This window comes from Eublepharis macularius, chromosome 11, assembly GCF_028583425.1.
Source record: "Eublepharis macularius isolate TG4126 chromosome 11, MPM_Emac_v1.0, whole genome shotgun sequence".
NCBI classification, from domain to species: Eukaryota; Metazoa; Chordata; class Lepidosauria; order Squamata; family Eublepharidae; genus Eublepharis; species Eublepharis macularius.
In genome coordinates, this window is record NC_072800.1 from 57,096,579 (window position 1) to 57,120,689 (window position 24,111).

Below are 24,111 nucleotides of genomic sequence, written 5' to 3' on the forward strand. Positions count from 1 at the left end.
TATACCGTATAGATATTGAGGCATGTGACCTTGTTTTTCCAGGTGCATGCAAAACACTGTGGATGGCCCTTCAGACACTGTTGAAGACTACCTTTGTGACCAGGAAGAGATGCCTCTTGGTGCTAGGAAATGCACATTGCCATGCCCAGAGGACTGCGTCATGTCTGAATGGGGCCCATGGTCTAGGTGTCCCTTGGTAAGACGTGCTATAAACATTTCATAGCTTCAGTTTAAGGGAATAAGAATTGTCACAGTTAATCAGACCTTCTTGTTTAATATTTTTTCTCCAAGGAAAGCACAATGGGGATAGCCAGCTCCAATTGTTCATCCTCAACATAATAATGTATATAGGCTTCCCTATGATATGTCAATTTATAGTTGACATAACCCCACCTATTGGTATATCTGCTTGCTAGCTGTCAGTAGGATCACTGCACTTTTCATAATTGTGGCAGTCTGATTCCACCACTACCATATGAAATCACAATTCAGCTACAGCAAAGCTGTGCCTTACTCTGCATTAAAAGATAACTAATTAGTATGCATTTTCTAAAGATCTCCTGGTTATTGTGGGCCCAGAGTGATAAGAGTATAATAAGAGTGATGAGAGTATAATAACTCCCTTCTAGCCATTTGGTGTACCATCCCAGCATCCTCTAAACTACTCCTCTACATCTGCTCCAATTCTTTGGCTCCATCCTTCTTCTAACCACTCCCATTGTGGTTAAGGAGGATGGAACTGGCTGGTGGGAGGCAACCTCCTGCTTTCCCCCTGTTTCATCTTCCCTGTTCTGTGGCAGCAGTAGGCCCATAGGCAACTCTCGGGCTCTGACAACTGCCCAGCTCTGTCGACTGCTGATGCCTGCCATGCCAAATAAAATCACTTTAATGTATACCTCCTGAGTTTCTATCCAGATCTCAGGATTTCAATATGTCTTCATAAAGAGCCATTGTTAGTTCTCTGATGAAAGAGGGTTTTCTGTGGTGCCTCAGTTTATTTTTTTCTGTTCTCAGTTTACCATGTTTGAACATGGCTGACTTTGGATGTAACAACATTAGCACACTTTGTGAATTTGCATTTATTAGAATCTCCATGTTTTAATCTTCTCCATAGTTAATACAGCTTATTTATTGTTCTGTCATGACACTGTTATCTTTTTTTTCTTTTTCTTTTTATTAACTACATTGACTAACAATACAAAGGGAGAGAGGGGGAACAGGGGAAGGAAAGAAAAAAAAACAGCAACATATAACAACACTACACTACACATAATGCTTTCCCTTCATACTGCCATTATTAAAAAATTAAAACTTTGTATAATATTGATGGAGTGGCTGACCTTGCAAAATACAAATTACAATTCAAATTAAGTCTTCCTCCCCGCCCTGGGCCTCGGACGCAATTCTCTCTGAGCAACTGCAGCCGCAATGCTCGTTCCCTCCCCCCCCCCTTCAGACTTTGCCTTTTCTTCTTGCTTGGTGTCTTGCTGAAATTCTTGATTTTTGTCCTCAAAATCCCTTAATTGATCTTCTGATGTTATCTTGTAAGCTTGATCTTTGTAACTGAACCAAATACCTTCCGGAAATAGCCATTTGTACTTTATTCCACGTTCCCTCAGAAGAGCTGCGAGCTTTTTATACTTAAATCTTCTTTTCCGAACTAAAAATGGGACGTCCTTCAGTATCTTGACTTTATTACCCAGAAAATCCAGATCCGCATTATATGAGTTGTATAGGATAGTGTCTCGGATCCTTTTAGATGAAAACTCGATGATGATCTCGCGAGGCAGCTGACGCTTCGTTGCATATTTTGAAGAAGCCCGACGGACTTCCAAAATGGCGCTTTTTACCTCTTCTTTAGTTGCCCTCGCAGGTGTCGCCAATAGTTCCGAGGCCAGACCCCATAAATCCTCATTTTCCTCCTCTTTCACGTTCTGGAGGCGCAAAATTGTCTGTGTTCGTTCCACTTGTAGCCCGATAAGCTGGTTCTCCACCAGCTTTAACTCTTTATTCGTTGCCCTCACGAGTGACGCATTTTCCCGGGCAGACTTCTCTGCCCCCCCGCTGCTTCCTTGATGGTTTTCACTTTGCTCTCAATTAAGCCCACCCTTTGATCTGTTTCATTCAGCTTGTCAACAAAGGGCTTTATGGCTTCGATAACCGACCTTTTCACCAAGTCTTCGAGCGACTCTCCTTTCGCCTGCAGGGCAGCCGAAATTGACTTGCCCAAAGCGGGACTCTGCTTTTTCGCTGCCATTTTAGGGGGGGGGACCACCAACCAAATTCTGAAACTCAGCGAGGGGGAAGAGCGAGCTTTCTTAGCTTCAGATCCCACCACTCTTTCGCGTGCGCTTGTAATAACAGAAGGGATTCGCTTACTTACAGGCTTCCGCCTAGTTCTGCTCTTTGCTGTTTTCCATGGCCCGGCAGCACTCAAGGTGCCGCGCACGTCTGCCGGCCTCCATAGGGACAAACGGGCAATTTACCCCCCGCATTGATTTCAGGGGGCTCTTCCTGCCGCGTCCCAGACCCTGCCTCCCTCACTGGGAGTCCTGGGGGCTAATCTTCGCAGATCAGCCACCCGGTCAGGCTGCTCAGGCGCTTCCTCCCGGACCTGCGGAGAGGAGCGTCTGACATGGCCGAGAAAACGAAACTGAATCATCATGACACTGTTATCAATGAAGCATCAGCTCAGTAGGGAAAGCCTAGGGTCAGCCTAGACTTGACAGGACATTCACATGGATGGATTGTTGTGTCCACTCTATAAAACAAAGTTTGGGTCTTTTTTTTTTTTTTACAGACAACAGAGAATGCAGCTGCAAGGAGCTAAACTCACCTCTTCTGCTTGCTGCACTCCATTGCTTGAAGTATTTTTCTCCCAGCCACATCAGATATTAAAAGAGACCCAGGCTGGGAGAAAAATGTTTCAAGGAACAGAACACAGCAGAGTAAAGTGGGAGAAAAGGCATGGTTTAGTTCCATTTTATGTTATAAATAGACCCTCTGCAGTCTTAAATGTGAATCAGTGGACAAGTTAAATAAATACTTGTAGACCCCCCCCCCTCATGTCTAAATTTGACTCTTGCCAAATCGGGTCTCTGTTGTCTGTACTTAAGAATGGAACTGCTGCTCTTCAGAATCATTTTACTAAGCAATGTATGCTAAGAGGCATCTTGTCTTTGTTATTTCTTCGCGTGCTCCAGGGTCACAGTGCTGATTTGTAAAGCCTGGGCCTAAACCTGATTCAGATTAAGTTTTTCTTTCTTATTTTTCAAAAACGTTTTCAAATGTGCAGATAGTGGTTTTATAATTTTGTATTCAAGTACTTTAAACAATTGGATATGCAGATTTCCTGGTTATGAAGTTACCTCCCCTAATAGAGTTGCTTTTTTTATCATTGATGGCTTGTCCAAACATGGCCATCCTTATATCAGTTCCTTCAAAAGGCCTTCAAGGAAGAGATAAGCTAAGAATTTTTTTTCTCTGTAGTTTTTGAAGCCTTTTGAATATTGGTAATGTTCTAATCAGCTGTTGGAGATAATAATGTTTGAACCAGCTCCAAATAACTAGAAAGAACCTTGATGCACCTCAGATTTTGTGTAATATTTTATTTTTTATTTATTGGATTTATAGTCTGTTCACCCCACAAACTGTCTTGGAGCAGATTACAACCAAAATACAAGGATAAAACATGGTAGCATAAGAATAAAATTTTCAATAATGTATAATGAATTCCAGGCAAGGTTACCAAGCTGAGGGAGGGATAAATAAGGGGGACAAAAGTCCAGGGACACAGGTCACCTGGGAGTCCAAAGAGGTCAGCATGTCAGGTAGTTTGTTTTCACAAGATGTTTGGTTTAGGACTAGGTGATGTGAGGTGGCCCAGAGGGATTCTTTGCCTGGGGACCCATGGTGGCTTCTGCCACCCTTATTTCAGGTTATGGGGTTTGGCCTTCAAGCAGACTTGCAGTGCAATCCTAAGCAGAACTACTGGAATCTGAGTCCGTTGAAACCAATCTATGGGCTTAGCCTAGAGTAACTATGCTTAGGATTGCACCGTCAGTCCCTTTTAAAAAGTTACATAATGGAATAAAGTCATTTTTTCTATTAATATGATAATTTTAAAGAATTCTTAAAATACACTTTAAAGGAGAAGGATACTGCAGACATCAAAGGAAAATTATTTGTGGTTTTCTTTTTCAGCCATGTAATGGAAGCATCATGAGGGAACGGTCAGCAGAAGTGATGAGACAACCTCAAGAAGGGAAGGCCTGTCCTCCCTCTGTGGAGACAGAACCATGCAGTTTCAACAAAAACTGTTTCCACTATCATTATAATGTGACAGGTACTGGCATCAATTAACAACAAAGAAGTTTGGAGGCACAAATAACAGATTTATTGAAGCACAAGCTTTTGTGGGTGGAACTCACTTCAATCAGATGCATGAAGTGAATGAAATGGGCTGTAGCCTGTTTTCTTGTATAAACTGTTAGTCTTATAGTTGCCAAAGAACTCTGTTTTGGTTTTACTGCATGAAACTAAACTACTGGTGTTAGTTAGAGAAGGGCACGAAGAGAGAGAGAAAAATGAACCTGATGTTCGTTGTTCTTTGCCAGCTACGAACAGGGACTCACGAACAACCACGAACATGGCTCTGTTCATGAACATGTTCGTGGTTGGCTGCTCGTGGGGGCCAGCAGGCTCTCCTGCAGCCATCATCCAAGTCACAATCCCTACAGCACCACTCCCAGAAACCTGACCTGAGCAGGCACCAGGAAAGGTACCAATAATAAATAATAGCTTGGCCCCAGAGCCTGGCAGCAGCCCTGGAACTTGAAGGGGTAGATCCCTATCCCACCACACACAAAGAAAATTCAAGCTCTAATGCACACTCTCTCTCAAAATGTCAACAGCAACTGTCAGAGCTGGGAGCCCCCCTCTCCCCTGCTCTTTGCTCCCTTGTAACAAATTTGGAGCTCCACACTTAAAAGGAAGACCTGCCTATCAAGCTAAATTGGGCTTAGATTGGGGTTTCCAGGGCAACAGCAGGAGTTCAGACAGAGTTCAGACAATCCCTGCCTAAGTTGCCAATGACATTTTTTTTAATTTTTATTGGAATTAGAAATATTTTGTCATTTATAACAATCAAATTACTTTAATATTCCAGTTCTAACCCCCTCCCTCCCCCCCCCCCGTTTGTTGACTTCCAACAGTTTTCCAACCCTTTGTCTATTCTTCCCCTACTCATTTCAACTTATTTTGTCAATTAAACATATACTTTCACACTCTTCTAAGCTAGTCTATTATAACACAGTACTAAGTCAATTTCCCTTCACTTATCAACTAACTAATACATTCCTGGCATGTTATTCAATAGTAATAATACTGGTAATATTCTCAATATCCTGTACTCTAACTTATTCATTCTAATGTCATCAATATGGGACAAACAATTTATCCCTCCCTATACATAACTTGAGTACTCATAAGTGATGAATACATTTATAAGTCAACCAATTTAACTTATACTCTATATGTTACTCTTTACTTCCTCTTATATCTCTTATATCTCTTATCTTTATAACATAAAGTCAATCAATTTGACTCATATTCTACACATTTCTAAATATACCTATAAACACAATATACATTCGACATAAGTCAATCAATTTGACCCATGTTCTGCACATTTCTAAATATCGCTATAACCAAAAATACCTTCAGCATAAGTCAATCAATTTAACCTATATTCTATATGCTACTTCTCATTCCCCCCCTTCTTGTATTCATGAATTTTAATTCTGTTAATTCTCAATTACACCCCTATCTGCCAGCAACATAATTAATTAATTAATTTCTATTCTTATATATCACATAATAACTATTACTTAATACTGTATAGAATAATCAAATAGAATAATTGCTTAGTAATTCTTCTTTAACTCTCCTCCCCCCGGTATAGTCACTTCTCTCTTCTTTTGTTTTTCTTCAATAATTTTCAAACTGCCACAGTTCTCCAAGTTGCCAAGGGAATTGATTGCAGGTGCCAGACTGTCTGGCTTGACGAACAGCAATGAACAAGGCTTGCAATGACCACCTGTTCGTTTAGAATGGGGCCTCACGAACAGCTTGTTCATGAACCACAGATTGGACTGTTCATGGCTTTTTTTTGTTCGTATTGCTGTTTGTGCCCATCTCTAATGTTAGTAGATCATAAAATATATTTTCTTCCATTTTCCTCTAATGTATGATCTTGACAGGGACAGATACAGAAAGATATAGAAACAGTATTTAGTGTCATCTTTTCTTTTGGCTCTCATTTCTTACTAGCATCCTTGTGAAGGTAAAAAGAACATTAATAATCCAAAATTAGATTAAAGGAGAAACAGAATAAAATATTAACAGAAAGGAATTGAAATTTACTGCCTCAGATTTTTATCTGTTCCAGAAGAAAAAGTCACTTCTCACTGACCTCCTGCCCTATTTGTTTCCTTTATTCCTAGAGTGGAGTACATGTCAACTAAGTGAGAAAGCAGTCTGTGGTAATGGGGTGAAGACAAGAATGCTTGATTGTATTCGCAGTGATGGCAAATCTGTTGACCTGAAGTTCTGTGTAGAGGTGGGTGGATGCTCGTTCTCCTCTGGCTTTGTCAATATTCCCATCCTGAAAATCTTTCATTCAGACCCGAGTCAACTGGCTCTGTGCCTCATGTAGCTTATCTCTCTGACAGATGTTTCCCAATGCTATTCAAGGACTGTTAAGTACCCCTTAAATGAGCCTGTGCCATCATCAGTGATTTTGTCATTTAATTTCCTCTGTTTGCCTAAGTGTGCAACCACAAAGGTATGCTAATTTTTTTATCTCCTGAAAGTAATGGTTGGGGAACAATAAGCAATCAAGGTGAATAATTATAATAAATCTTAATCAGAATGATAATTATCATTCTAATTTGAAGTGATTTCTTTGTAATACTTGGGACATCTGCCAGTATCATTTTATTCAGTGTCTTTCCTCCCTCTCCATCTGGGGTTAGAAGTACCTGCTTTTCAGACATGTTAGCAAAGAAAATACTTCAATAATTTTGGACAACCTGCAGCATTAACAAAGAGGTTCAGCTTCTTACACGAGCCCACCCTCAGCTGACAAACCACTTTACCACAATATAATTGTTTAATATGTCTGCGGCTCAGTGTCTCTTTGGTGTAGATGATGATGTAATTTTTTATATTCAATACATTTGTGAGCGGATCAAAGATTATCCACTTATCGCAGTGCATCTCAAAAGCCAAGGGTGGGCAAACAAAAAACCACAGCCCAAAGATCACGAAGGCAAATGCCCAGCTGGGAACAGCGCACTTGCAAGTAAAGAATTTGAGTTATGTGCTGGGAGAAGAGGATTTCTATGATGCCCGGCATGAAGGTGAAGGGTGGGGGGTATAAGGTGGGTAAAAATGTCTCAAGTTACTGATCAGATAGTAGGGCAGCAATGTTCTAATACTTTTCCTTGGCTGCTCCAAAGTATAGCACCAATAACTATAAGCACCATTCAATAACCAGCCTCGCTATAGGCTCAGTTCACATTTAATACCCATTCATGGTTTGGTATTATATGAGCAAGTCTCAGGCTCCTGCACTTTTTTGTCCACTTTCCTCCTTCTCCCATCTCAACATTTTTTCTCCCTCCCCTCTCTGGCAAACCAGAGTTTGTCATGCCATTCTCAATGGCAAACCTTAGTTGGAACTTGCCCTCCGAACAAGGTGTGGAAATCAAAATTAAGCCATGGTACCTAACTATCCTTTGCAATTACCAAGAAGTTAGAGAGAACATAGGAGTGCAGAAAGGGTGGAAGTGGTGGTAGGAGCTAGGCTAGCCTTGAGGCTCAGCTCATACTATGGCATGTTCCAAAATAACATCTTGAACTTTTAGTTCAGGATTTTAGTTTGAACTTGTAAAATGTGAAGTTTGTATTTTAGTTTTGAATCTGCAAAACATGAAATTTGTATTCCAATGCAGCCATCTCCAATTCAACTAGCCCTATGCTGATGCAAATCCACTGAACCTGGAAAAGAATAAAGCCGATTCATATTTCCTTATTTATCAAAGATATAAACAAATATTGACTCATTCCCCACCCTCATGCACATGGACAATTTGTCTGGGTCTATTTACATTTTAAAAGCTGAAAAATTCTTCCTTTGGTTGGCTGTCTGTAATCCTATTGAAGTCAATTGGAACTATATGCATATGTCTTCAAATGCAAGTTGACAATTGGACAGCTTTTTATTATTTTATGAGTGTGGAACCAACAAAGACTTCATTTCCTCCAGATCCCCTCACACACATTATTTCCTCCTTCTCTCCTGCTGGTAGCCCCCATATCTTATCCTTTTTTTCTGCTTCTGCCTGTCCTTCCCACTCACCAACCAGCCTTTCCTTTATCTGTCTTTCCCAGTCTTCAGCTTTATTTCTCTGCAGTGGAGACCCAAAGCAGCTTACATCATTCTTCTCTGCTCCATTTTATCCTCACAACAATCCTTTGAAGCACGTTAGGTTGAAAATGTGTAACTGGCCCAACGTCACCCAGTGAGCTTCCACAGCAGAATGGTTATTCAAATTGCACTCTTTCAGATCCTAGTCTGAAACTCTAACCACTGTACCACACTGGATGGTGGCTGCTGCTGAAGAGCAGCAAGCAGCCAGCATGGTAGCAAGTAGCCCAGTGGTTGCTGTCAGGCATGGCCCCAATGAGTCCTCCTTCAAAGGCCAAACAGGCCTGGAAAGGGCCCTATACCTCCTCCTGCCTTTTACTGACTGAAACTAGGGTTTGAAGACTGGCAATACAGTTGTGGTTGCCTAGCAATGACACTGAGGGCATTCATTTCTTAAAGCTATAGGCACTCCTTTTATAATTTCTCAGGATTTTAACTTGGAGGAGGAAATCTCATTTTCCCTTCCCGCCAAACCCCTATAGCATCTCCCCTTTTACTACTTCTTCTCTCCACCCCTAGCCAACCTATTTTTTTCTTCCCTCCCCAGCCTGATTTTCAGCTTTCCCTCCTTCCCTCCACATTGCAGTCTATCCACAGGAAAACTCTGGCCAAGTTGCACAATACCTTCTGTGCCAGGCCCAGTTGTGCAGTGGGGAACATACAAGGACTTGCAGGGATACCTCACTTCCCCCGTATCCCCTCCCCACACTTTTTCCTCTTTCTCTTTTCCTGTCTGCTCACATATCCTCACATTTCACTGGTTCCTTTTCTTTTGTCCACTCACAAACCAACCTACTTTGTATCTGTTCCCCCATCATCAGCTATATTTATTATTTATTAACTTTATTTATACCCTGCTTTTCTCCACAAATGAGGGCCCAAAGCAGCTGACATCATTTCCTCTCCTCCATTTTATCCTCACAGCAACCTTGTGAGGTAGGGTATGACTGGCACAAAGTCACCCAGTGAGTTTCTGCAGCAGAGTGGGGATTTGAACCTGGATCTCCTAGATCCTAATCTAAAACTCTAACCATTATAATATGCTGGCTTTCATGGGGTGGCTGCTGTTGCAGTATCAGGCAGTCGTGCCTGGATAAGTTATACAAGTCATATGGTAGTAAGTTGCCTGATGTTTGCTTCCAGGCCCCAATGAGTTCTCCCTCAAAGGCCAAAACAGCCCTGGAAAGGGCCCTTCTCCTTCCCCTGCCTTTTCCTAACAGAAACTTAAGGCTTGGTGATACTGTTGTGGCTCCCAAGCAACTGTCACTTAAAGCTACAGCACCCTTTTATCATGTTGGGTCTTTTAATGCCCCTCATTTTTTTTAAGATTCCAGATTTTTCTGCAAACCTGGGGCTATTCTTGGGATGTAGAAAGATTTGCCTTATCAGTCCATGGTCCAGTCACTAGACTTAAGTATTCACAGATGGGGCCACATTGAGAATCAGATTTATTGATATTAATTATTTAATGAGATGTGACATGAACTGTGTCTCTTGACATGGATATCTGAGAAACATGAATAACTATCCTAAAGAAATGGTAGGTATAATTCCCTGGTAAATCAGAATGTTCCAATTCTTTCTTTTCCTCCTGCACTATGATCTGGTGGTACATATATCATCAGAATATGTATCTGTCATTAGTCTGTCATCCTTCGTCCCACATGTCCTGCTTGCTAGCCTCCATAGTAATCAAGGGCTTGGACTCACTTATTTTATTTGGAAGTGCTTCTGACCACCCTGAGCCTCCAGGACTCAGCAGGATACATATTAGGCCTCCTCAAGTTTAAATAATTCACATATATTGTGAATTAGCAAAATATTAGCTATAGCAATGTGAGGAAAATGAGTAATAGCTGAAGTCCTGTTTAGTTTTTTTTACTATTTTAATAATAATAATAATAACAACAACATTCAATTTATATTCAGGACAACTTAATGCCCACTCAGAGTGGTTTACAAAGTATGCCATTATTGTCCGCACAACAAAACACCCTGTGAGGTGGGTGGGGCTGAGAGAGCTCCAGAGAACTGTAACTAGCCCAAGGTCACCCAGCTGGCTTCAAGTGCAGGAGTGGGGAATCAAACCCAGCTCTCCAGATTAGAGTCCCGCACTCTTAACCACTATACCAAACTGGCAAATGCCATGCTGATCTTTTCCTTAGGCAGCCATATGGGATTATGTCTGCAAAAGAACTGCTACTTTGCTGCTCTTAGTTGTTCCAAAAGACTTATCTTTCCTACACTGGGATGGTGGTAGTGTGGAATGGCATACACGTCTCATATATTCCAGCCTCCATTCCTTATCCATAAGAATATCATTTGTTAGTGGCATGTCTTATAGAGAAGTGATGAAAAAAGAAAAAGAAATGAGAGTGCTATGACAATTATAAATAACACCAATATGCATACAAGCTTTACACTCAGGAGCCAAATAATAAGCTTTCAGATAGATCTTTATATATGTATGAGACAGTCACCCACTGGTAGGGTTTAACATCCAAGCACCTCTTTTTCTAGCATACAAGGACATAAAACAGTCCAATGGCACCTTAAAACAGTCCAATAGCAACAGGAAGATCAGCAGTTGATCCAATAACAGCAGCCCATAAAAAAACCTTTTAACCAGATTAACAGGAGAATCATGTTAAGCCGGTTGCTGGTCCTCTCATTGAAGAAGAATGAAAGTGAACTTCCCCTCAACCAGAAGGAGCACAGTGTGCTGTAAACTCCACGAGTCAATGTAGATCGGCTTGATAAGCTTGTTTATTTTTACTCTACATTACAATGCAAGCATTGTAAACACCTGTAATAACCTTCCTGCTTTTTAGGAATCAGAGTTAACTATGCTGGTTCTACTAGATTGACTGAAACTCAACATGGTGTTTCCCCCCAAAACTGAGTCTGAGTTCCCCCAATATATATGACTCTTGTCCCCATCAGTCAGGTGCCAGCTGCTGGGAACTATTTTCCCAGGTACCATAGTGGCCTGATTTGGTTTAGTACTGCTGTGCAGGGGGAGAATGGGCTTCAGCTGACCCTGCACTCCATTTGCTGAAACAGCCCCATTGCTGTTATTTGCTCTATTGTTGGCTTCATGTGCAGCCCCGCAATGGGACTATTTCAGGTCAGGAAAACACCATGGGAGGAAAGGTTGAAGACCCTCATCCCCCTGCATGGTGCAGTCCCAATCCAAATTGGGCCCCTGCAGTGCTTGGGAAATTAGTTCCCAGCAACTGACATTTGTCTGATGGGAATGCATATCAGGTAGACATGGGCACAAATCGAAATACGAAGCAAATTTCATCACAAAACTGGCTGTTTTGTGTGTTGTGAAACAGCGTTTTGTGGGGCTGCGGTTATCACAAAATTATCATAAAATTCACAACTTTTTGGCCTGTTTCATTAGCTTTGTGAATGATTCGTAATTGCAGATGGGATGGCACTGATCCATTGATTCCCTAGGCAACAATGGGCCCAGACCTTCTGTTGCCATTGGAAACCCCAATCATAGCCCACTTACCCTTGATTGGCAGCTCTCCTAGCCATCTGGAGAGCTTCCCTTGATTGGCAGCTCTCCTAGCAATCTGGAGAGCTTCCAGCATTCCATTCTGGCCCTATACAGCCAGGAGCTGGGGGTTTCCAGGAGCTGGGGGTTGCCCTTAGGCAACCAAGGAGGTGGGCCTTCTGTAGCCATGAGTGCACCAATCTCACCCCTCCAAACCTTGTTAGGCAGGTCTGTCAGCCAACCACAGACCTCGTGTTCTGATCTATGTTAGCGTTTTGCTGGGATCGGAGTGGGAGAGTGTGTGGAAGGATTTGGGATTGTGCTGTTGGCTGCTGTTGCTTTAAAGAGACTGAAAAAAGCCACTTATTTCCAGCTCTTGGCCTTGCTGTGGGAAGGTCTTTGGGTGAGAGTGCCTTTTTTCTTCCACCCCACCCCACCCCTCACTCTGTCTTCCCAGCCTAGCTCCACCACAGCTGGTCCTTCGTCCTCCTTGATCCAGCAACTCCTGGTCCCCGTTTCAGTCATGCACTCTGGCAGCACTTCCTTTCCCACCCTTCCTGATCAACGTATTGCAAACTGGGAGAGTGGGTGGAGGAGAACCCGCTGAAGTCTCCCTGTGAGTTTGGCATATCCAGGTATGAAGGGGGCCATTGAAATGCCCCAGGTTCTGACGAATCACAAAACTAACGAATCATTTCAGCAAATGTGTCAATTTCATGAAGTTTCGTGATTTGCGATTCATGGATTGTGACGAAACACAAAACTCTTGTTTTGGGCTTTTTCCGTGTCGTGCCCATGTCTAATATCAGGTCAGGGGCACCCAAATTAGAGAGCTGGAAAGTCGCATCTAGTTTGGCCCAAAACCTGTTGAGGCACTAGAGTAACTTTGCATAACTTTGCGGTGTAAGCAATCTGTAGTGTAAATGTGCATGGACAAGAAATTATTCTGCTGCTGATGCAAGCTTACAAGCAATGCATTCTTCTGGCACAAGAAGCCTTCTTCTGACACGAGATGCTGAGCACCTGAGGAATGTGCAGCCGCCAAGGAGAGACAGACCATTTGTCTTACAGGCAATTTCCTGGTGGGCCTCAGCCTTAGAGGGCCACTGGCAGCAAGGAGCAAGCGGAGCCAAAGCTCCGCAACTCTGCCAGTGCCTCAAGGTCTACTTGGTTCAGACCCTTCATCAACAGTGATGGTAAGCATCCACTCACCAGTTGCCTCCTCTTGTATTGCTGACAGTTTGTGGGAGCAACCAATGGATGAGCCATTGCTGCAGGGGCTATTCAGCTTGGCTTGCTCCAGGGCCATTTTTACTTTTCAATTTACTCATGGCAGGCACCAGTGAAACAAAATGGTAGGATCACTGGTTCCTATGGCAAGTGGCTACCCCTTACATCTAATATGTGTAACTATAATTTTCCAAAGAAGTATGCTAGCAACTGTCTCTATTTAATTTTTCTAAATATTACTCTTCATTTGCTATCTCCACTTATGTGAGAAGTATCTGTTTCCATAAAGAATGGAAATGTACACATGCAATCGTCATTATTTAAAAAAATATTTCTATTCAAGAATGAAGGATTCTCCATTAAAAAGGGAAATTTGTTTTAATAATCCACTTCTTTATGGAACTGTAATGCTTTTAAGTGAAAATGTTTTGATGCTGTTACAAATGCAAATTATGCATTCACATACTAGTACTTTTACATTATTACATTTTTATTTGATATTCAAATCAGACAGAGAAATGGCACATATATTATGATGACATAACCCCTAATCCTAGTAAACCAAATGTTCTTTCTACATCTATGTAGCATGTTATTTTCTATCAAGAAACTTTGTTGTTTTCTGAAGCAACATAGTCTGCAGCTCAAATCTTATTTCCCAGGGGGTACATATTTCATTGCTACTAATTTTCAGTGTTGATTAAGTAGCAGTACTCAGTTACACATAATCTCAAAAGAAGAATAAAAATATTTCCATTTTTTTGTCATCGTAATGTGGTGCCTGTGTTTGCAGTAGTAACATAATAAAGCTCTGTTTGATAAAGTGGAATCAAGTCTACAAAATCTTATGCTGGAATAAAATTGTGTTAGACTCCTGTTTAATTTAATATAAACACTGAGATGTCTACCCCTCTGGATCATCTTTCATTGTTGTCATGCAGCTTCAATAATCTCACTTAAAATTTTAGTCAGTCTGCTAAATGAACATTTCTGTTATCCTTATTACTGCCAGACTTAATCAGTTTCCAGAACATATTTTTAATGCTTGTTATTGTTTATAAGAAAATATCAGAAAAATGAGTACACTAAGTCTCTGCTCAGTGAGGAAAAAATTAACACATCACAGAACACTTTTTGTCACTTCCTTGAGGCCTTGAAATGCAAATCACCTAAATTCAGGACAGGCCCCGTGCTGTTCAAATATGTAGAAATATAAGGTTGCTCATTTACCTTCATTTACAAATCAGAAGAATTTGAAACCCAGCTTTCTCTTGTCATAATTCTCTTTGTATTATCTACTGTAAGTTTTACTTCCTTGTTAGTGTGGCTTGCCTGTAGCATATAGTTCCTGCTGCGCTTAGACAACAACCTCTTGTTAAATATCAGACATGCACGCACACACAGGATAGATTCAGATGGTCCTTTTCATGCTGTGAGATGCTTTTGGTGGTTCCCCCCCCCCACCCCCATAGATATCCCTGAGCCATATGGTGGATTCAGCCAACATTCTAAACAAATCCAACATTCTAAACAGCTCACCTCAACATTATTTCTGTAGATAGAGACCTACTTTTCACACACAGTGGAGGAGATGGTAAATCTGTTTCTGGGCAGTAGCATTTCAGGGGATCACAAGATGGATTGTTGATGCATTAAAAAAAAAAAGATCCACATAGAAAAATAAACATATCAGGGAGAAATCGCTAGAATCTTTTTTTAGCAACTAGTTGTCAGTATGTGGCTTTTGTTTGATTATTTGGGACAGAGGAGCCTTCTGTGGTGAGGGACAGAGGAGCCTTCTGTGGTGAGAACTGCCATCTCCATCTGAAAGAGCACAGTGTGAAACGGGTGCACTTGAGAAAAACATAGAATGAGACCTTAGCCTTGCAGCTTAACTAGATGAGAGGTTGGAAGATCTGTGATCAGATCTTCCGAGGGATCAGAACTTCTGAGGGATCAGATCTTCTGAGGGATTTTTTTAGACAACATTGCAGCCCTGTGTGACTACAATTCTGGTAGAGCATGTGGGGTGGAGAAATATAGTTTAACCCTTGTCTATTGAAACCACCTTTCCTGCACCATGGTTAGTGTTGGAAGGGGGGGAAAAGATGGATGGCCATTTCCCTGTTTCAGGCCTTAAAATACTGTGAAAGGGGGTTTCAGTAGGTAAATCAATATACAGATGAAAGGATTAAAAAACTTCTCACAGGGCCTCAAGTAAAACCAGGGCCACCTGCAGTTTACTTCTAAAGACACAAAGAAGGTGCAATCCTGGATCTGTCTGTTTTATCTATTATATTTTATCCTGGCTTTCCTCTAGTAATACCAGGGCAGACTACATGGGCTCACATCTCATCTGTTGAAACTTGAGAGGTATCCATTGGCTTATTCCCTGCTGCAAGAATTTTGCCTGTCCCCTTTGTACTTTGGTTGTTTGGTCTTTGGGAACTTACAACTACTACAGTCCTGGCACTAGGAATGATAGCAGGCTTTCTTCAAGTTCAAGGAACTGAGTAAAATTCATGTCGTGCCTTTCACTAGGACCAGCCAAGTGGACTAAAAACATTGTGCAAGTTTTCAAGTTCACCAGAACTTTTCATCAAGCTGGAAGTTACAAAATCCAGCCTGATGAAGAATTCTAGTGAACTTGAAAGCTTACACCATGTTTTACATTAATTTGCTTGATCCTAATAAAAGGTATAATGTCGATTTTCTTTTGGGGGTTTGGGTGGACTAATATGCAGTTTACAACTTCTAACTGAGAGTCTCTCTACATGACATGTCTTACACGAGGACACTCAAGTGTAGGTAGAAGTAATGTTAACCAGGAAGCATAGTTTAAAAAGACAGCACCAAAGGCTCTGTCAATTTCACCTCTCTACAGGAGGGTAGTTTAAAAAGACAGAGCCAGCAGAGATAGTTCCTTCATCTTTGCCTTCCCAAAAGCTCTGTCAATTTCACCTCCCCTTCAGGGAAGCGGAGATGAAATTAACAAAACATCTGAGGCGTGATCTCCACCGGCTCTGTCTTTTAAAACTACCCTAGTGTAGAGAGGTGAAATTGATAGAGCCTTTGGTAGAGTCTTTTTAAACTATGCTTCCCAACTAACATTGCATCTCCCTACACTTGAGCATCTTCGTGTAACAAGTCTCGTGTAGAGAGACTCTGAGTAAGCCTTTGAAATCTCTGCTCAGGATATCATTCACTTGGAGGACAGTCGTTACATATTTTGACTGCTGCACAATGCACTGGTGCTATGCTGTTTTACCAGCAGCAAACACATAGCATGCATATGTCACACACACGCATATGTGTGTGTGAAAGAGAGGTCTTTAAAATATTTGTATAGTTCTGTGTAGCATCCATTTTTCACAAGTTTGCTGTAACTGTCAAGTAACACTTGGTTTTTCCTGTATCCAGGGCTTTTTTTCTGGGAAAAGAGGTGGTGGAACTCAGTGGGTTGCCCTCGGAGAAAATAGTCACATGGCTGGTGGTCCCGCCCCCTGATCTCCAGACAGAGGGGCGTTTAGATTGCCCTCCGTGCCGCTGGAGCAGCACGAAGGGCAATCTAAACTCCCCTCTGTCTGGAGATCAGGGGGCGGGTCCACCAGCCATGTGACCATTTTCAAGAGGTTCTGGAACTCCATTCCCCTGCGTTCCCACTGAAAAAAAGCCCTGCCTGTATCAATCTACATGTGTGGAGCTGTCCTGAGTGCAAGCTCCAAAGCCTGTTTGCTAATTTCCTGGTTATCCAGAGATTTCTGAAACAAAGAGCAAGGGATTTAATCTGTAAAACAGAAGTGAGGTCTCCAGTCTCATTTGTAGCAGTTAATGATGCTGCAAATTTACAACTTGGAATGTTGTGCAGATAGATGTTGAGCGCTGTAGGTATTATAGCTATATAATACAGCTAAAAGTTTGTAACAGCTGTGCATTTTAGTCTTCTTTTAGTTTTAAACAATACATTTATCCAAGCGTCATATTCTGTCACTTAATCCCTGTTCTGTATGCCATGACCATAACAGAAGGATGTTTAAAGATTTCTTTGGATCCCTTTTAAGAATTACATTTTGTTTTTAGATGAATTGGAGTATTTCTCAGGAAAGGTACTGAGTTGGATAATGTGGATCCTTTCCATTAACAGAGGCATTTTCCTCTGCCAGAAGGTGCCTTCCCCAACACAAGGCTTTTCCAACAGTGGAAGAGCCTCTTGCATTAGGGGAAGGCTCCTTGACTGGAGGAAAGTTCCACTCTTGTTGGAATGGGTCCACAGGACCCAAGTCTTCCTAACTAATACATATAGATTTGTGTCCTTAATCATTTGTAATTATTTCCATTAAGAAAAAAAAATAGTGGTCATCAATGGTTCCCTCACTAGTTAGTTGAATAGTTGAGTGGTTTCTTCACTACTTACTAGAATAATCATGTTGGTCTACAGTCAAAGAGCAAAATCCATACATTGAACTTGAATCTTACTTAGTAGAATGTATGCCATTCTCTTTACTTGCTGATTTTTGTGTTGTTCCTTTTCAGCTTGGCTTGGAAAAGATGTGGCATATGAACACGTCCTGTGTGGTGGAATGTCCTGTGAACTGTCAGCTGTCTGACTGGTCTCCATGGTCCAAGTGTTCTCAGACTTGTGGCCTTTCTGGTTAGTTGGGAAGCATCTTTCTGAATGGTATTTATGCATCTTTAAAAATGAGCCCCAACTCATATTAGTCCAACAAGAAGCCAAAGGGCATGATTGTTTGGATGAAGAAGGTCATAGATCAGTGAAGTCAATCAATCAATCTTTATTCAAACAGTCCTAGACCAGCATAAAACATAACAGCAGTTATAAAATTTAGGAGCTCAAAAGTAAAAATTATTATAATACGCAAGACAAAAAAAATACCATGCCAGCATTTCATCGGTTATTTTTATACTTAACTGGCTAATTTTATAGGCTGTTGCAAAAAACTTTGCAGTGCATGCTGTAACCATTGAGTTTTCATCCATTAATAATCTTCTAGTATACACTAATTCTGAATGACCAGGGTACCTTGTAATTATAGGGAAGATAAACTTGTTGCAGATTTCTTAGTAAAAGCGGCAGTGTAACAAAACATGTTCTAAAAGATTCAAGGCCAGTGAAGTCTGTTTTGTCCACAAGCAAGTTTTCCCCTGATGCTGTGCTTGTGTTCAGAGGATCAGGATTGCCATTTATGATGACTTGGATCGAAGGAATGAGATGTGCCGACAGCTACAGCCAACTGTTATAGTAGGCGAGACAAGAAGAAACAGAAAAACTTTTCCGATATAAGCTTCACGGTTCATTAAGGCCAATAAGATGGAATAATCTAAAGGCAATGTGGTTGGTTCCTGCAGATTCAGTTCTCAACAATATATTGTTATATGTTCACATTTGTTTGGTTTTGCTCGCATAATCTTAGAAAAAGAGGAGGGGAAAAGGAATGTTAAACAAGTTGATAAGGTAGAACAGAAATTTTCACTCTTCTATTTGTATGCAAAGTTCAGCTAGGGAGACCAAGGATTGGATCCTGTGACTGCCCTCCACTAAGCTGGATCTTATGCCCAATGTTCCCTCTAAGCTTTGCAGTGTTGTGAGCTAAAAATCTACTTTGTGAGCCGAAACAACCACTTTCATTAAAGTTTTGAGTGTACCTCCTTTAAAAAAAAATTACAATCAAATTGTTTTGATTACAATCAAAACAATTTAACAATAAAAGCCATTAGGTGAAAGGGCCACAAAAATCAGAGTATACTTCTGTATAAAAATGGATATGTCCATGCTGATTACAAAGGGGTAGTTGTATTAGTCTGTTGCTACAAAATAAAGCAGACACGCAATGGCACCTTAAAGACTAGCACATTTATTTCAAGATGAGCTTTTGTGAGTCAGTGCTTACTTCTTCAGCCTCCTTCTGCACCAAGGCCAAGTTAAATGATGCCTCACAATGGTGGCGGCTGAGACGCTACCTCCTCTCCTCAGCTCTCTGGGGCTGAGGGGATCCTAGCGATTTCAGACTGCATGAGTCAGGCCAGACCCGATCACTCAGCTCTGCTCTGTTCCCCAGCTAGAGAGCCAGCAGTGGCTGGAGGCGCTCTCTGGCACCACCCTGGGGGCCAAACCAGCCTTAGCCAGGAAGGGAGGAGAGAAGTGGGATGAGGCTCCATCCCTGCTCCATCCCTATAGGGCCCACCTGCAGATGCTGGCTGACTGGGAGGGCGGGGCCGCCTGAGGGTTAGTATCTGTGAGCTACATCTGAGAAGCTGTGAGCGGAGAAGTCAGAATCTGTGACCGATTGCTCACGTGCTCACATTAGCGGGAACACTGCTTATGCCTCTCTTCTGTTCAGGCTGCTCTGAAAAGAGAAAGACTTTCTGTAATGGGCAAAGACTTTTGCTGATGGACAAAGACTTGCACTGATGGAGAAGAGTCTTTGTTGAATGAAGTCTTTCTCTGTTGGAGGAAGACTTGGTAGAAGGCGTCCTAGAATATAACCCAAATTCTATAAAGATAAATCAGGATGGGTAGTTGTGTTAGACTGTAACAGTAAAAAAGAGCAAGAGTCAAGTAGCACCTTTAAGACTAACAAAATTTGTGGTAGGGTATGAGCTTTCGTGAGTCATAGATCATTTCTTCAGATACTTCTTCATGACTCATGAAAGCTCATACCCTACCACAAATTTTGTTAGTCTTATAGGTGCTACTGTACTCTTGCTCTTTCCAAATTCTATAAATAAGCTTAAGTTGAAAAAACACACAGAGCTGTTGCTTCTCCCTATTAATCCCATTTAACAAATCAGGAGTCAACCTCTGGATGTCTCTCCCTGCTTCTGCCCTGCACACTGGTGCAAATTCTCCCCTGCTTGTTTGGTAACACTATCTTTTACCATGGTTAAAGTTAACCAGGATCTTAAACCATGGTTTGAGGTGGTTGGAATTTTATAGCCATGAAAAATAATACCAGCCACAGCGGGCGTCAATCAGCAAAAGGTGGGGTTCAATATACTCAAAAGGGTAGTTTATTTTTAGCTGTTCCATTGGGAGATGCAACACACAATAGTAACAGTACATAAGTTCTAAATTCTTGGTTGTGAACATTCATCTCACTGAACACATCTTGGCAGGCAATGGAGAAAACAAAACATACCACGGGCAGCACCACAAAACAAGGGGAAAAAAAGAAATGAGAATCTAACAAGTGTAGGAGGCAAACTATTTAGGACCCCATGTATTTTGACAGTTTGGCTGTTCCTCGGGATGATGTAAAAGGACTTTATTAACTTGATTTCAAAAGAGCGGCTGCCAGCTACGTCTGCAATGACCGCTGACCAAGGAGCTCAGGCTCACGTGTTCCTCTGCTGCCACTCAGTGGAATCTTAAAAAAAAAGTTTGCTGATCATCTCTTTAGGAATGAATTTGACCTAAGAGTTCTTAGCTTGTATCTTGTGATTTTGTTCAGCCAAATTTGAAGCCTTCCTCTGATGAAACTGGCTCTTTATGTGCTAGAGGAGCCACCTGCCAGAGAGGCTCCTTAGACCAGAGGAAAACTGACCCTAATAGTATGATACAAACACTTTGATTGGAGATGTGCCATGATAAACTGAATTAAAATTTTATGTAGGGATTATAATTGTTTTCTTCTTGTTACTCTGCCATTATAGCCTTTTAAGAAAGGATTTTGACTGCTTGTATTGACAGTACATTTTGGTTCAGCCACTGCACATGGGCCTTTAAAATCAAGGTTTATTGGAAATCTGAGTGCAGGGCAGTTGCTGGTGCGGCAGCTATTCAATGCGACTTTACTTTCACAAGCACAAAAAAGTCCTTGTGCCAGCACTGCTGCACCATCTGTCTCAGTAATAAAATGTAATACTTTACGAAGAAAGAAACAGAATCAGCTAAAAGGGCCACAAAAGGGAGGGGGTGGGAGAGTTATGTAACTACTTGAAACAGAGCTTGTCGTAAAACAAGCTGGGGTAGCATATCGGCCTTAGCCAGCCAGAAGATTAATGGCAGCTTAAACCCATTCTATTTTAATTTTCTTTTAAGTCTTGGTGAAATATCCTCTTTGAAAATTCTCTGTTTATAATAATAACCAAAGTATAAAACAGCAAAACTCCCATTTGCTTTCTGCTTTTAAGATCTTCTGCTAGGTATATATCTTTATTTATTTATTTTATTTATTTATATTTAATTTATATTCCGCCCTCCCCACATCAGCAGACTCAGGGCAGATCACAACCAAGTTTAAAAACACATTTCATCATATATACAATTTAAAATCATAAAACATCCTAATACATAGATTAAAATACATGTGAACATATTCACACACATACACACACACACACATATATTTGTATGTATGTAAACACAGCGGCTCATAATCCAGACGACCCCCTGTTTAGCCATCTCCAGAGTATTTTGCCAGGGATGTATGAAAGATGGAAGTATCACTAGTAGGGACTTGTAGTCAAGTCCTAAATGTATCTTCTTTGAGATCAGTGGGTCTTACTTTACTTTTAGTAATTATAATAATAATAGTTATATAATATAATATAATAATAATAGTTATAATTATAATTATTACTATTATTACTTTACTTTTAGTAATTATTATTATTATTTTAATTTATTTATTTAGCATCAGCAAAATATCTGAATATATGGTGGTGGAGAATGCCATCAAGTCATAGCTGACTTCTGGTGATTTCTGGTGGGGTTTACATGGCAAGAGACTAACAGAGGTGGTTTTTCATTGCCTGCCTATGTGACCCTGGTATTTCTTGGAGGTCTGACAAAATCAGGCTTGCCTAGACTATCCAAGTCAGGGCATATGAATATATTGGTTTTATAACCAAATATAGCAAAGTCTCTGCCCCATGTCTATTTTAACATAACTTTATTAACTAAGTTAAGAAACTGAAATCAATAATGTTTTGGCTAAACTAAAAATTCCCAGATCAACAGAAAACAATAAACTTATGATGGACCAGCTGATCAGTCTGTAAGAAATAGCTGCTGTAAGCAAAAATTTTAAAAAGACTAACAGTGCAATCCTAAGAAGAGTTACTCCAGTCTAAGCCCATTGAAGTCAATGGGCTTAGACTGGAGTAACTCTGTTTAGGATTGCACTGTTAATCACCTGGGATGGATGGGTGCCTAACACCCAAATTTTATTAAGCCTTTTCTCACCCTTTTAGCAGCAATAATCTCTATTTTCAAAGATATATATAAATATCTTCCTCCCTCACAGAATGGATCTAAAATGATTGTGATACCAAAACCTGGGGAAAATCCAACAAATATTACTTTGTACCGTCCAGTAAATTTGCTATACAATGGTCATAAAATTCTCACTACAGTTCTTGCAAACAGATTAAAAAACATTATTTCAAGATACGTTGCAGCTGACCAAGCTGGTTTTATTCTAGGATGGTCAGCTTTGACAAATATAAGGAAGTTCTTCAGTATGATAGATTTTGCCAATAAAAAGGTTAAATCTATAATCCTATTCATGGATGTGTAGAAAGCTTTTTATAAAGTGGAACATTTACTACTCTTTAAAAGTTTGGACTTGGAGCCCTTTGGTTTTGATTATACCTTTACTAACTGGGCAAAAATAATTTACTTAGTTCTTCTGTGAGACTAAGCATTCCTAACACTTTATCCTCTTCAGTACCCATAAATAGGGGTATAAATAGGGGTCTCCTCTATCTTCGCTGTTATTCAGTCTCTCTCTAGAACCAGTGGTCATCATGATTAGAGAATCTGATAGGATAATTGCTCTGAAGATTGGTTCTTACCATTATAAAACTAATTTATACGCTGACGATATTGTATTGTTCCTGAGATAGAAACGTCAAGCCAGAAATTTAAGAACATCATAAACTCTTATTCATGTGTAGCAGGTTATATACTAAATGTTGAAAAAATGAAGTCTCTTTTATTTAATATGAGCAGTACTGATATTTAATCTCAGAACTTGCTATCAAATATGAATTTAAACAATATAATAGTTACTTATTTAGGCATAAAGATTAGACAGGATAATACAAAACTATTAGAAAATAATTTCAAATCAGTAATTTCTGACATTAGAAGCTAATGCATAACTGCTGTCAAAATGATACTGTCACTAAACTCACCCATCTGTTAGCTAATCTCCCCTTTGTAATCCCTGAAAATATCCTAAGGACCTAGTAATTTATGATAAATGGATTTATTTATTTATTTAAAAAGAAGCCTAGAATAATGTGGTTTATTGCCCAAAACAATTGGGAATATAGAAGTCTAAACATAATAATAACAACACCAGTAATAATAATTCTGCTTATACATTGCTCTTCTAGACAGATTAGTGTCCCACTAAGAGCAGTGAACAAAGTCAGTGTTGTTATTATGCCCATGATCCAGCTGGGGATGTGAGGCTGAATAGGATGTCTTACCCAAGGCCACCATGGCAGTAGTGAGATTTGAATGGCAGTAGTGGGATTTGAACCAGCAGAGTGCTGATTGTCAACCCAAACACTTAACCATACCATGCTGTAACATTACATTATTGGGTTATCGGGAGGATGTTAGAGCTTGCTGCTCCCTCGGAAGTTGACGTTGAAAAGGTGCATGTAACTATGCCTTTAAAAACATTCTTGAGGATTAAGAAAAGAGAAAGATGTATAATTGCAGTAATTTTGTACTGAGTGATCTTATACAATGCTGGGATAAATTTAGCAAGAAATTATTGCTGGGTATATTCCTTTCACTTCTGCAGCAAGGAATCTCAATAAACTGTAAGGCTATCATTTAGGGTCTTCTTTAATTAAATGTATAAAACTAAGTCTGGATATGTATGGATCTTTATTTGATAGTAAC

General features: G+C 40.5%; 1 protein-coding gene across 1 annotated transcript in view; it reads left to right on the plus strand.

Moving 5' to 3' along the window:
* Positions 1-24,111, plus strand: part of THSD7A (thrombospondin type 1 domain containing 7A) — a 378,974-nt gene that overhangs the window by 335,487 nt on the left and 19,376 nt on the right. The window contains exons 20-23 of the mRNA XM_054991106.1: positions 43-196; positions 4,204-4,345; positions 6,504-6,619; positions 17,763-17,880. Coding sequence (XP_054847081.1) covers positions 43-196; positions 4,204-4,345; positions 6,504-6,619; positions 17,763-17,880 — 530 coding nt within the window. The remainder of the gene's footprint in view (positions 1-42; positions 197-4,203; positions 4,346-6,503; positions 6,620-17,762; positions 17,881-24,111) is intronic.